Source organism: Ichthyophthirius multifiliis, assembly GCF_000220395.1.
Source record: "Ichthyophthirius multifiliis unplaced genomic scaffold scaff_1120509250274, whole genome shotgun sequence".
Classification (NCBI taxonomy): Eukaryota; Ciliophora; class Oligohymenophorea; order Hymenostomatida; genus Ichthyophthirius; species Ichthyophthirius multifiliis.
The window spans coordinates 1-12729 of record NW_004086920.1 but is presented as its reverse complement, the minus strand read 5'-3'; the positions used below and the strand labels follow the sequence as shown (position 1 = coordinate 12729).

Sequence of the window (12729 nt, the reverse complement as noted above, 5' to 3'; positions counted from 1 at the left end):
TATAAATTTTTAAAATTAAAATATATTTTTTTTTAAAAAAAAAAATATTTTTTATTTCATTATAATACTATAATTTTTAATAATATATTTTCATTTATGAATTGCTTTATATATATAATACATAGTTTTCTTTCTCTTTTTTATCATATAAATATATTAATTAAATATTTTTTTTTAATATATTTTATATTATTAGTAGAATATAAATTAATATTTTAAATGAATCTATAGATAATATAATTTTTTTTTATATAAATAAATGCTTTAATATTTTTTGACATATTAAATTAAAATTATATTTCTAATGAATATTTAATAGATTTAAATTTTATTATTTTAATTTTCAAAAAAGAATAAATAAAAAAAAAAAATTATAAATTTTAAATTATTTAAAAACTATATAAGAATATTTAATTTAAATATTTTATTATATTAAATACATATATTTTATTAAATACAAAAAAAATCTATTTATAAAAATAAAAAAATTACATAATAAATATTTACACAAATCTTAGTTTTAATTTATTAAATAAAAAAATAAAATAAATATAAAATAATATATAATATAATAAAAATTAAAAAAAAAAAAATGGAAATAGAAGAAGATAAAACAAAATAAACCTACGACTTTACACAATACAGTTTTGCTCCCTTATTATTATTTTCAAACAGCGATTATTTCGACAAAGGTTATTCCAACTACAATGCAGTAGAGGATTTTTTCCGTTCCTTATTAGAAAAATATCAGATAGATATGCTCTAAGGAGTTTTATTCGAAACGAAAAACATGAAATACGATGAGTTAATAGAATATATATTCAATCACAAATATATAGTAGTGAATTGCATTGATGCTCATTTTACTGCCTTTTAGATTTTATAAAAGGACCATATAATATATTACGATCCATTAAATTAAGAATTATAACTTATAAAAGGTATTGAATCGTGCCAAGAGTTTGCACTTTTTTTTTGCATGAAAAGCAAATATGGGGACTAAGCACATATCGAGGGAAACAAAGACTATTATAAAGGAGGAGGTTTTTTGAAAAATAAAATTTTAAACATATGGAAATGCATGGGTGATGACAATTTCCAAAAAATGTAATTAAAAGCAAACCGTATAGGTATTAATCTAACTGAATATATGCTATTTAACAACCGAAATTCAGTTTCTAATTTTTCTACACAACTAACAAATAATACTTGTTATTTTTAAGTTTTTTTATTTGCAGTATTTTGTAGAGCAGGTGAAATATATATAAAGGAAGGAAAAGTATGCGTTAAAAACGAAAAATTACTAAAAGGCATATCATTATAAATGGCTAAATATATAATGGATTTTTATTATAATAGATAAGAAATTAGGCCTTATTAAAATAATAATATATTAATAGACTATGTAAGATATTAAAATTCTGTTTATTTTTAACTTTTTTAAAGTTTTTTGGATTAAAATAAAATAACTATTGATTTTTCATATAAAAATTAAATTTTAAAGCTAAAAAAAATATTTGAGGAAAAAAAAACTCTCCAAGAATTCAATATAATGAAAATTGAGGACAAAATGTTCTCAGCTTTAAATTCAAAAGAAATTCAATCCATTTGTGATGTAAATGATTCTCATTATAGAGTTTGTAAATACAATTATTATAAATTTAGACCCGTAAGCATGACTTTTGCATTCAATACTAATATAATGAGAAAAATTACTAGTTTTAACGAATTTAATTCTTTGAGGAAAAACTTCCTTTTATCTCATTATTAAAAACTTAGTATGTATTTTAATTAAGTATAAGAGAAAATTAAAAAAACTAAATTTTTAGAATTTTATTTTATGCCCTAATTTGAAATAGGTTAAGAAGAGCTTCGAAATATACATTTATATACATTTATGATCGACACATGTTCCCTATTATAAGAAAGTAACGAAATAATAATGAAAGTAAACATTGCTTTATCCGAACAAATGCTCATGTCGACAAATAAAGCTGATAATTATGAAAAAATAATATCTTTAGGTGAGTTTAAAAACCGTACTTAGTAATTCCAATTCTATTTGCAAAATTTTCTCACATTTTCTTTTTTCTAAAAATACGCATCCTTAGGTTTCGGTGAATAAAATCCAAAAGAAAAAGACATCAACTCTTTAACGAGGAGTGTTTTTTATGACACAGAATTGATGCAAAAGTAAGTATATAGACACGAGTATGAATTCGAAAAAGAATGTATTAATTAAATGGCGAAACAAACACTACATAAATATATGGGAATAGTAAACTAATAAGTAAATTATAAACAAAAATACTTAATTTAAGTCAAAATTGGACATGGATATACATATACTAAATATAATAATTTAATGCACTTTATTAATATTATAGATAATTATTGGCTAAATCCAGATATTAATAGTGTTTAAATTTTTGGAGGAAAAGATATAAGGAATATACTGGCTTTCGTTTGTTAAAAAATAATGTTTTCTACTTCCCATAATTATATCCATTATGGACATATAGAAAGCTCCACTGGATATAAAATATCTTAAGATATTTTAGTCGGAAGTTCTCTAGATAGTATTTCTCCTTTAATTCTTTAGTAAAAAAGATGCGAAGAACCTGATTGTGTACTCGTTAGTGATAAAATATATTCATATGAATATTTAAAGAAAGTTCTAGATGACATTTTATAAAGCAAAGATAAAAAAGTTGTTTCTGATGACATTATAATCAATTTAGCCTTAGTAAATTTGCTTTTGGATTTTGGACTTTTCGAAAAGTACAAAAAACTAATAAATATAGATTTCTTTCACCAACATTTAGACTTAAAACAATTGCAAATTATAGTATCTAACAAAATAAATGAAATGGATAAATAAATTAAAGAATCAAACATTACTAGAATTCGAATAGAAGATCTTATATATGAGTTTTCATACAAATTTTTGGTAAATAAAAACTTTTAATAATAAAGTTAATAATTCCAAGATATAAATACATTAAATTAAGATAAAGTTTTCTAAAAATATGTATTATTATGCAAAATATACATGTCTCTATGTTAGATAAATAAATCAGTAGAATTAGACTATTATAAGTTAAAAATAGATGGAGAATTTGTGATTATTGTTCCTGCAAATTATTCAAGTAAATTAAGTGAATATTTAAATAAAATTACTTAGCACATACAACTTTTCATAAATAAATGATAATATTGTTTATGACAACATGTCTTTATTTAATACTCTTAGAAGAATAGCCATAAATAAATTTATACAAAATAAGGTTAAATTCACACTCAGATGGGCCTTAAAGTATGTACAAATACACAGAAATTTAAAATACTTTCTATTGTTAATAATAGGAAAGTAAATTCTTAGCTTTTTTAGCAGGAAATATACTTATATTTAACCATAATAATAAAAAAATTAAAAATTAATAATAATAATAATAATAATAATAATAATAATAATAATAATAATAATAATAATAATCAATAGAAATTTCTAGTACAATAACTTTAAATAAAGTACCTGTTTAGTATAATTGTATGTATTTTAATGAAGCTTTAAATTTTATTCCTTGCTTAAAATATACAGACAGTAACGATGTCATTATAATTAATTCCGAACATATTTACTTTCACATCGATAAAGAAGGTTAATTTAACGAAAATTATTATGGAATGAAATTCGAACTCATAGAAAATATTTACGTTTGTTAGATATATATAGACGCAAATGACAATTATTAATTTAAAGATGTGGCTCTAAATTAATATATAACAGAAAGCAAAACAGTACTATATGAACCTTTTTTTTTAATGCAAATTTAAAACACAAAACATATAATATCTCTATTAGATTTTTCTTTAAAAATAAGAAACATTTCTATGTTTTTACTTCTCTTAATTTTCCTTAAAAGAGTTTCTTGTACTGTAAAATATTTATAAAAAGACGGTAAAACAAAAAAAATACAAGGCCCATGGTTACATGCTATAAAATATATCGAGAATAATGAAGATAATAAGCATTATGATAATATATTAAAAACTTAATTTTTTGACTATTCCGAAAATACGACAGACTCTTTAGAAAATTTCATAAATAAAGTTTGTGAAAACTTCACTCATTATTAACGTTGTGTAGAAGGTAAAGCTACCATAATTCCTACTCAAAAATAAAAAGAGATCATAAAAGATATAATTATTAGGTAAGAAAGTTTTTTCTTTAGTGAAGTTGGTTCAGGAAAGACAAAAGTCGTCCTTCCTATTTTATGTTAAATTTTCTTATCTAATAATATCGATGTGCATAAATATTTATCTAAAAATAACTAAAATTAATAAAAAAATTGTTTATTTATAATAGTTCCAGAACATCTTGTATTAGATGCATAATAACAAGTATTCAGATATTGCCTTAATATTAATTTCGGACAAGACTATAAGATATATGATGAATTATTTATGCTTTTATAGAGCGAAGTTTAAATTTCTTCTAAATAAAAGAAAATTTTTATCTCCTCGTTTAATTATTTTAAAAAAGCTCTCACATTTGATGAAATCGCGAATAAGCTTTTGTATAAAAAAGACTAAATCTTACTTCTTATTGACGAGGTGGATGATTTTTTAGATAGAGATAAACTCGTATTTAATATATGTTAGAATAAAAACAACGACTTTTAAAAAGATGTAATTTCCAAATACTATGCAGTATGTCATAATACATACAAAAATAAAAAAGAAAACTAAATTCAAGAAGAGATATACCAAAAAAAGTAGATGAAGAATAAATTTAATAAGAACCTGAAAATTCCGAAAACAGTTCTTACTGGGAAAACCTTGAATAAAAATACTCTATAATAAATGAAGAAATTAAACAAAAAAGTAAATCTTTAAATAAGTCTTTTGGAATTTTCAACGAATAAACACTAAGACATTCCATAAATATAGCACATGACATAGAAGGCTATAAGTCCTTAATTGCTCGTCCATATGAGAGTGTAAATAGGGCTATGGCTGGTTCGTATTATAGTGATGTGGAAAGAACTATTTATTTAACCTATTATTTATTAATGGAGGATATAAGTAAATATGATGAACTATTTTAGGCTGAAAGGAAAAATATTAGCTTTGAGTATTTTAAAGAATATATTAAATTTTTTGATTATGATGAACTTGTATATGGAAATGAGAAATTATCAACTTTAGTATAAAATAATTCAAAACTAAAAAATGGTTTAACCAAATATTTATTCGAGATAATTTTAAGGAAAATGGAAATTCATGATAAAAGTAGATGCACAAACTCAATTGATGTAATTTTCAATTTTGATTGTAAAGGATTTACAGGAACTCCTTTTCTAGATAATTATCCTTCATATTAAAGTATAAAAGGAGGTAAATAAATGCAAAATATACCAGATTTAATTGACAGGTCATTTTATTTACATTCAAATGATAAGAATATAAACGAACTTTATCCTTAAAAATTCAAGCATTTTTAAGGAGAAAATAACAAGGTTTTCACTGCTTATTGTCCTTCCAATTTTATATAGTAAGAAAATTTAAGCGAGTCTTAAATTTTGGAAGAAATATTTAAGTTGAATTCAGAAATAAACTCTTTAGTTGATTTATGTGGAATTTTCAAAAAAATGCATATTCTAGAAGTTAGGAATGTAATAAAAAGAATTTTCGGAATGTCCAAATTTTCCTATATATATTACATTGAATAAATATCTTGTGCAGATAGAATCATATATATAGATTCAGATAACGACATATAATACGATGAGGAGTTTTATAAGCAAATGAGTACTAAATATGGCAAAAAATTAAGTGAAAAGATATTTTTCTTTATCGACAATAGAAATGTTATAGGAAAAGATATTCCTTTCTAAGTTTTATACTTTAACCAATATTAATAACCCTTAATTCATTAAAGTTGTATTATAGCGCATGATGTTGATGATTTTTCTAAAATTTGGCAGGCAATGGGAAGATCTAGGACTATGAATTATACTAAGTTTTTTGTTTTAAAATATGAAGAATGTAATAATAATTTAAAGGTATAAAGCAAAAAGAAAGAATTTATAAATATATAAGAATGTGAAATCACAAAACACCTATATATAAAAAACTGTGATAAGAAAGTAATTGGAAATATTTCTTCTATATATTAATCTTTAATAGCCTTATATAATCTTTCAGTTGGTAAACTTTATTATTTAAATGAAGTTATTAATATTTTCATCCATAAAATGAATGGGGCTATAAATAATTTACTCTAATCTCACTATGACAAAATCTCTAACGCAGTAATAAAAGACGAATAAAGAAGGAGCATTTTTTCTTTAATTTTAAAAGACAAGTTTAAAATCAATGATTTTTTCATAGAAAATCATGTCGATGTTTTTTGTAAGGAAAACCTCAGAAAAATCATTCAGGGAATTTTTTCACATAAACTAGAACTTTAGTATTCATTATAAAAACCTTTCACAGAAGCCATAAGATTCTTAGCTGGAGAACAGAATCATATATTAGAAATCTCATATACTAAATAATAATAAAAATAAAAGTAAACAAGCTATTAGAGTAATAAAGATAATGAAACAATGAATATTTTTGATAAAAATAAATAGATTTAATAAGATTTTTAAATAGAAAATTACTTCGAATATACAAATGGTACAAAAACAGATGAAGTGAAAAAATTCTTGGATAAAATAGTCAATAGTCCTATATGTATTATTTAAACTTAAAATGATAAATAGATTTTCGTATATCCCACTGTTTAATTTTTGTTTTCTCCTTTTATACTTTAAGAATATATCAGTTAATAAGTGAAGGAAAAAATATTCACTTAATAAGAATAGGATGAAATTCTCAAAAACATAATCAAATTCTCTTTTTCTTAATAATAATAATAATAACAAAATATTAATACTAAAAGTGTGTATAAAATCGATATTAATTACATAAGATAAAATTCTTAATTTTGTCTTCTTTATATAGGAAATAATAAATTTATTATTGGCATGAAGAATTAATTTAACAAATATGACTTTTGTAATAAAAATAATTGGCTTTTTAAGTTTGTTAGATATGTTTGTGATGAAGGAGCTCATATTTTATTCTAAAAATAAAAAATTTAATAAGAAAATATTGATGAAGGACCTTATGGACTTAATCTATATTTACTTTTAGATGCTATTACTAAACATGAGTTGGCTCAAAATGTCATTTAATCTTATTTAAATAATTTATAGTTTGTCTAAAATAGCATTAATTAATATAAAGATAATGAAAATTAAGGAGCTGGGTTTATTTGTTGGAGATTTATTATGAAATAATGAAATATTTTTGATTTTAATTTTTATTTAAATAATAGATGATTAAAAAAAATTGTATTTCTTTTTTTTTTTCCTTATTTTTATTAATAAATTTCTATTTCAGTATTATTTTTATTTTTTAAATTTTATAAAAACTAAAAAAAAAAAATACTTTAATTACATAGATATTATTTACATAAAATGGAAAAACTATAAGATAATAATATTATTATATAAATTATTGAGGCAAAATCAAATGAAACATCAGATAACAATATAGAAGAAAATTAAATATAAACTAACTAATAAGAAGAATAAAAAAATAATAAAAGAAAGAGTAGAATAAATAATTTAAAAGAAAATACTGCAATAATATAAATAGAAGAAGAGCAAACATTCTTTAATATTTTATTTTATACGAATAAATTAAAAATTAATCTCTAACAAAGAGGAGAATACATAAAAAATATTTTAAATGATTGGTATAAAAAAAGTTCTTTATAAATAAAAATATTATAAAAATAAAAAAGGAAAGGAAATTATGATTTATTAGAACATAATCATTAATATATATAATGGCTATTTCCAAATAACTATTCTTCTCGATTTAATATGGACTCTCATAAATTATAAAAAGAAGAAATAAAGGAATTTAAAGAAAATAAGGAAATTTATGAAAGATTAGTAAAGTATTAAATAATAATACAATAATGTATAAAATATTTTAATTTTTTTATAAAAATTAAGAGCTTATGAACTTATTTATGATTTTTATGGTTTTTAAATAATAAATTATAACACTGGTGATATATAATTAAATTAAAATTATTTAGATAGATTTTATAAATGTTTTTTTATAAATAAGCACAATTATTTACGTATTGTAAGAATATTAAGTCATTAAAATATTGTAGGGTTTCGTAGATATGCAATTAAGCTAGTAGAATTTTTAGAATTATAAATATTTGGTAAAGAAAAAAGAGTTAATAATAAAAATAAATACGAAAGACCTCCTCCTTTAAAAGCATTAGATAATTGTTATATTGTTAAAAATTGGTAATAATATGGAATTAATTCAAATTAATGCTAACTGTAAGAAGCTTGCATGGAAAGTTATGATAATATTTAAATTGAATCAAGCTTTTTTAAATAATTTTAAAAATAATAGTAAGAAAGGAAAAATAACTTAAAAAATTAAATAAAATGAATGAATAAAAAATTTTTTAATCAACAATATTAGTTAAAAATAAATATTAAAAAAAATATTTTTTATCTATTATGTATTTTTTTGTTTTGTTTTAAATATATATTTTTTTTAATTTTATAACACTAATAGCATTTTTTTTTAGAATTTGATTTTATTAATACTATAGTTTGTTTTCTTCTATATTTTAGTATATTTATTAATAAGTTTATTTAAACATAAAAAAAACCTAATTAACTGTAGCCAAACTTATTTAGAGATTTACAATGTGGATTGTATTAGTATAAGTATATAAGAAATAAAGAAATATAAGATTTCAATTTAGTTAAATTAATAAATTAAATAGGTCTAGTAATTATGAGCCTTCTTTTTTTAATATTATTATTATTAGGAATACTAAATATAGAATAATTTGAAAAACTTCTAATTTTTTTTTTAAAAATTGTGTCGTTTCTGAATCTATTTTATACAAAGGTAAATTTTCAGTATCCTTAAATACCCAGGTACTTATTAAAAAATAATAAGTTCTTATTATGAGTCTATGAGCTTTTTGGATTCAGAAAGTGAATCTTAATTCTAATAGTGTTTAGGATAATTGACGGGAAATATGGACTTATAATTATAGTTATAGTACATAAGTTCAGTACTATAAAGAATCATGATTTTATTTTTGTAATTAAATAAGCAAAAATTGTAGAATAAAGAAATTATATAGATTTGATTTTGAAAAACGGGATTTATTAACAGCTTATTTTAAGTTAAGCATGTATTCTATTTTTTTTTTATACATTATTATTGATTATATATATGTGTATTTTAAGAAGATAGTTATTATTTTTATATAATTAAAAAAAAATTAAAAAAGTTTATTGCTTGATAAAATTTAAAAAATAATTATGATTTTACAAAAATTCAAAATTCAAAACAAAGCAAACCAATTAAAAAGAATAATCCAAAATGCACAATTTATATTAAACCACTCGAAGGTTTTTAAGTTGTATCATTATCGACAGTTATTGCCACAGGTTATGTTTATCCTTTTAATAACGTAGCACCATATCCATAAATAGGATCGTTTTATACTATAACATCAGGATAAATATTTGGTGGAGGAATAGGAGTATAGAAATAATCAACAGAATTATCTTTATTAACTTAAGTATAAACAACTCTTCCATCTTAAAGGACTCTCATTAAATCATTAGCTGAAATACTATCAGGTATTTTAGTTTCTTCAAGTATTTTAGAGCCATCATTTGAATTAACTAGCATTATATAGCATTCATCATTATCTTAAGTGAAATCCTTATTAAAAGTATTTATATCACCAGCTTAATCTACTAAATTAAATAAAATAAGAATATTTTTTCCATAATTAACACTTTTAATAACATTTGCTCTTTTTCCTAAATCTCCTGTTAATAATTAAACTCTACTTACTTTATTCAAACTAAATTTTTTATCAATAATTTAAGGTTCAATTAATTATAAGGATACTTCATTTACATGGTTAATTAATTTAGGTAAGAAATCAGAATTCGTTTTTTATTCTTTCCTTTAGTAAAGTACCTATTTTTAATTAATTCCGATTTTTTTAGTAATTCCTCCAAATCTTCCTCCTGCTTTTCCACTTCCGTTAGAAGGCATTTCATTATCATTAACTAAGTCTATTTTATCTTAAAATTCATAACATTATGCAGCATAAGTCTCACATAACTTTATTTTAACATTCTAAGGATAAGCGTCACCTAAAGATCCAAAATAAACAAACCTACCATCATAATAAAGCTCTTAATTTAAAGAATGAGTAGGATTGAATGAAAAATAAAGTAATCTCTAATTGCTTGTAATATAATCCATAGAAAACATTGTAGAACCCGTATGATCATTTCTAGCTCCTTTACTGTCCATACCGAAATGATTATAATAGGCCCAAGCAATAAATAATCTTCCTCTAGCATATAATAGTTTACCATTATAAGGTTTATACATATTTTCCATTCCAAAAGGTTATTATCCTTATGCATTCAAAAAACTAATCTACTATCTTACAACTGTCGGATTGTCTCCATTATCATGAAGAATTATATTCCATGCTTATGTTCCATTATTATCATAAGAGGCTATCCAGCACTTATCTCCATTTTTAGCCAAAATAGCAAATCCTCCATTAGGTAGAGATGTAATATCCATAGGTTATCCTTATTAATTTATATTAATACTACTTCCATTTAAAGTTCCATCAGCATTAATTTTCTAAACTATTAGGTTTTTACTTGCATTATCTTAATAGAAAGCCCAAGAAGCATTTTCATTCAATAAAGGACTTAATGAAAAACAACTAGGACTAAAATGTAAGCCTCTATTAAAAGTAGATTAAATACCATTCAATCTTACTTTTATTATTTAACCATAAGTCAATTTAGTATCTTAATTAGATCCATATTTAGGACTCATCCAAAAAACTACACATCGATTACTTATGAAATTTCCAAATAGTAAAACTTTCAATTTTATATAAGAGCAACCGTATTAATGTGTTTTATTTGCTGTATATTCAATATTTTAGGTAGTATATTAATTCCCTTAAGAATCTTCAGAATAATATTTTATCACATTTTATTTATTTATAATGTTTAATTTATATTTTTATCCTTCAATAAAATCATATCCATTATATCCTGACAACTCAACATTAACATTTGTAGAGTCTACCTTTTTGCAAAAAGTTATCATAGGTTTTTTTTCCCAATAAGTGTTCACAGCGTTTATATTTCCATTTATACTAGAATCTAATTATGCACATTAAAATTCCCAATCAGAATTTTCTCCACCATTTGAAATCACTGCAGTCAGCTTGGTGTTTGTGCAAACAATAAGTTTTTCCCCATCAGCTATTTTTATTTGCAGATATTCATTAAATATTTTTAACTTATCCTTATGATTAAGTATAGTTTACAAATCTTATTAATTTATTATCTAATATGAAGTAGGACAAAACGTTTCTTTTTTTAAATCAGCAGACAATCTTAAATTCAAATGTTAAATAGATTTAGTTGAGTGAAATATTTTATCAAATAAAAATAGATTTGTTCCTATTTATATTATTCTTCCTTATGTATTTTCATCATTATCTGGAGATATTTATAGAGTATCTTATAAAGCAGTTATACCTGGGAATGTATTATCACCAACAGTGGGACAAACACAAGGTTCTTATGTTTTTATTGATATTATTAAAATTATAATTATTAATATGTTTTAAAAAAAAATCATTAATTTTTATTCTTAATTTTTAATTAATTTATTTATAATAATAATTAAAAATTATTTTTATATATTAATTAAAATTATTTAATATAAATTTGTATTAAAAATTTCTATATTTTTATAAAAAAAATTATTTAATTTTTTATTATCTAATTTTAATAACAAATATAAATAAAAAACAAATAATAATGAATAAAATTAAATAGATAAAAATAAAATAAAATAATATAATATAAAATAATAATTATAAAATAAATAAATAGATTGTTAATTTATATAAATATAAAAAATTAAATTAATAATGAAAATATTTTTTTTTTAATTTAAATTTCTAAATTAATATCTTTATATAATTAATATATATATAGTGATAAAAAAAATAAATAATTAATATATAAAAAAAAATAATAAAAGATATATTAATATTTATTTTAATATTAACAAAAAGGTATATAATTTAAATTTTAAAGTAAAAAAATATTAATAAAAATAGAACAATATATGTAAAATTAATATATTAAATTGTATTTATAAATGTGATTATATAAAATTTTAAATAATTTTATATATATTAGTAAAAAAATATAAATATTATATGTATATATATAGAATTATATTATTATTAAAAATTTTATAATAAATAATAATATAGCTTATTTATAAATTAATTTAATTTAATTATAAAAAAGTTTCTATGATAATATTTTATTTAAAAATAATATAAAAAGATTAATATTATAAAAAATTATATAATAAAAATTTGAAATTAATATATATATATAATATTAAAAAAAAATATATATATATATAAAAATTTATTAATATATATATGTATAAAATATAATTAATAATATAATATGTATTAATATATAATTTTATTTATTTTATTTACTAATAATTATTTTTGTTTATATTTAATTTATT

The 12729-nt window shown here is 20.3% G+C and overlaps 2 protein-coding genes across 2 annotated transcripts, besides 16 other annotated features; both read right to left on the bottom strand. All coding sequences in view use genetic code 6, as the record gives it.

Annotated features, from left to right (window-relative positions):
* Positions 1-29: part of a microsatellite that runs on past the window's edge.
* Positions 7-53: a microsatellite.
* A 353-nt stretch (positions 54-406) lies between these two features.
* Positions 407-453: a microsatellite.
* An 84-nt stretch (positions 454-537) lies between these two features.
* Positions 538-572: a microsatellite.
* Positions 541-574: a microsatellite.
* A 2841-nt stretch (positions 575-3415) lies between these two features.
* Positions 3416-3501: a microsatellite.
* A 1272-nt stretch (positions 3502-4773) lies between these two features.
* On the bottom strand, positions 4774-5964 carry IMG5_060500 (hypothetical protein). Its single transcript, XM_004037095.1, has one exon. It carries the CDS (start codon positions 5780-5782, stop codon positions 5285-5287), a length of 498 nt encoding a protein of 165 aa, XP_004037143.1. The 5' UTR covers positions 5783-5964; the 3' UTR covers positions 4774-5284.
* A 3452-nt stretch (positions 5965-9416) lies between these two features.
* Positions 9417-11689, bottom strand: IMG5_060490 (hypothetical protein; the record flags this gene model as incomplete). The annotated part of the gene is made up of 1 exon (XM_004037094.1): positions 9417-11689. A coding segment is annotated over one exon (2241 nt), but the record flags the coding sequence as incomplete, so codon positions are not given.
* Positions 11690-11830: 141 nt separating this feature from the next.
* Positions 11831-11897: a microsatellite.
* Positions 11843-11891: a microsatellite.
* Positions 11898-11968: 71 nt separating the features above from the next.
* Positions 11969-12046: a microsatellite.
* Positions 11970-12065: a microsatellite.
* Positions 12018-12064: a microsatellite.
* A 450-nt stretch (positions 12066-12515) lies between the features above and the next one.
* Positions 12516-12566: a microsatellite.
* Positions 12520-12564: a microsatellite.
* Positions 12552-12660: a microsatellite.
* Positions 12600-12680: a microsatellite.
* Positions 12622-12675: a microsatellite.
* Positions 12681-12729: the final 49 nt, after the last annotated feature.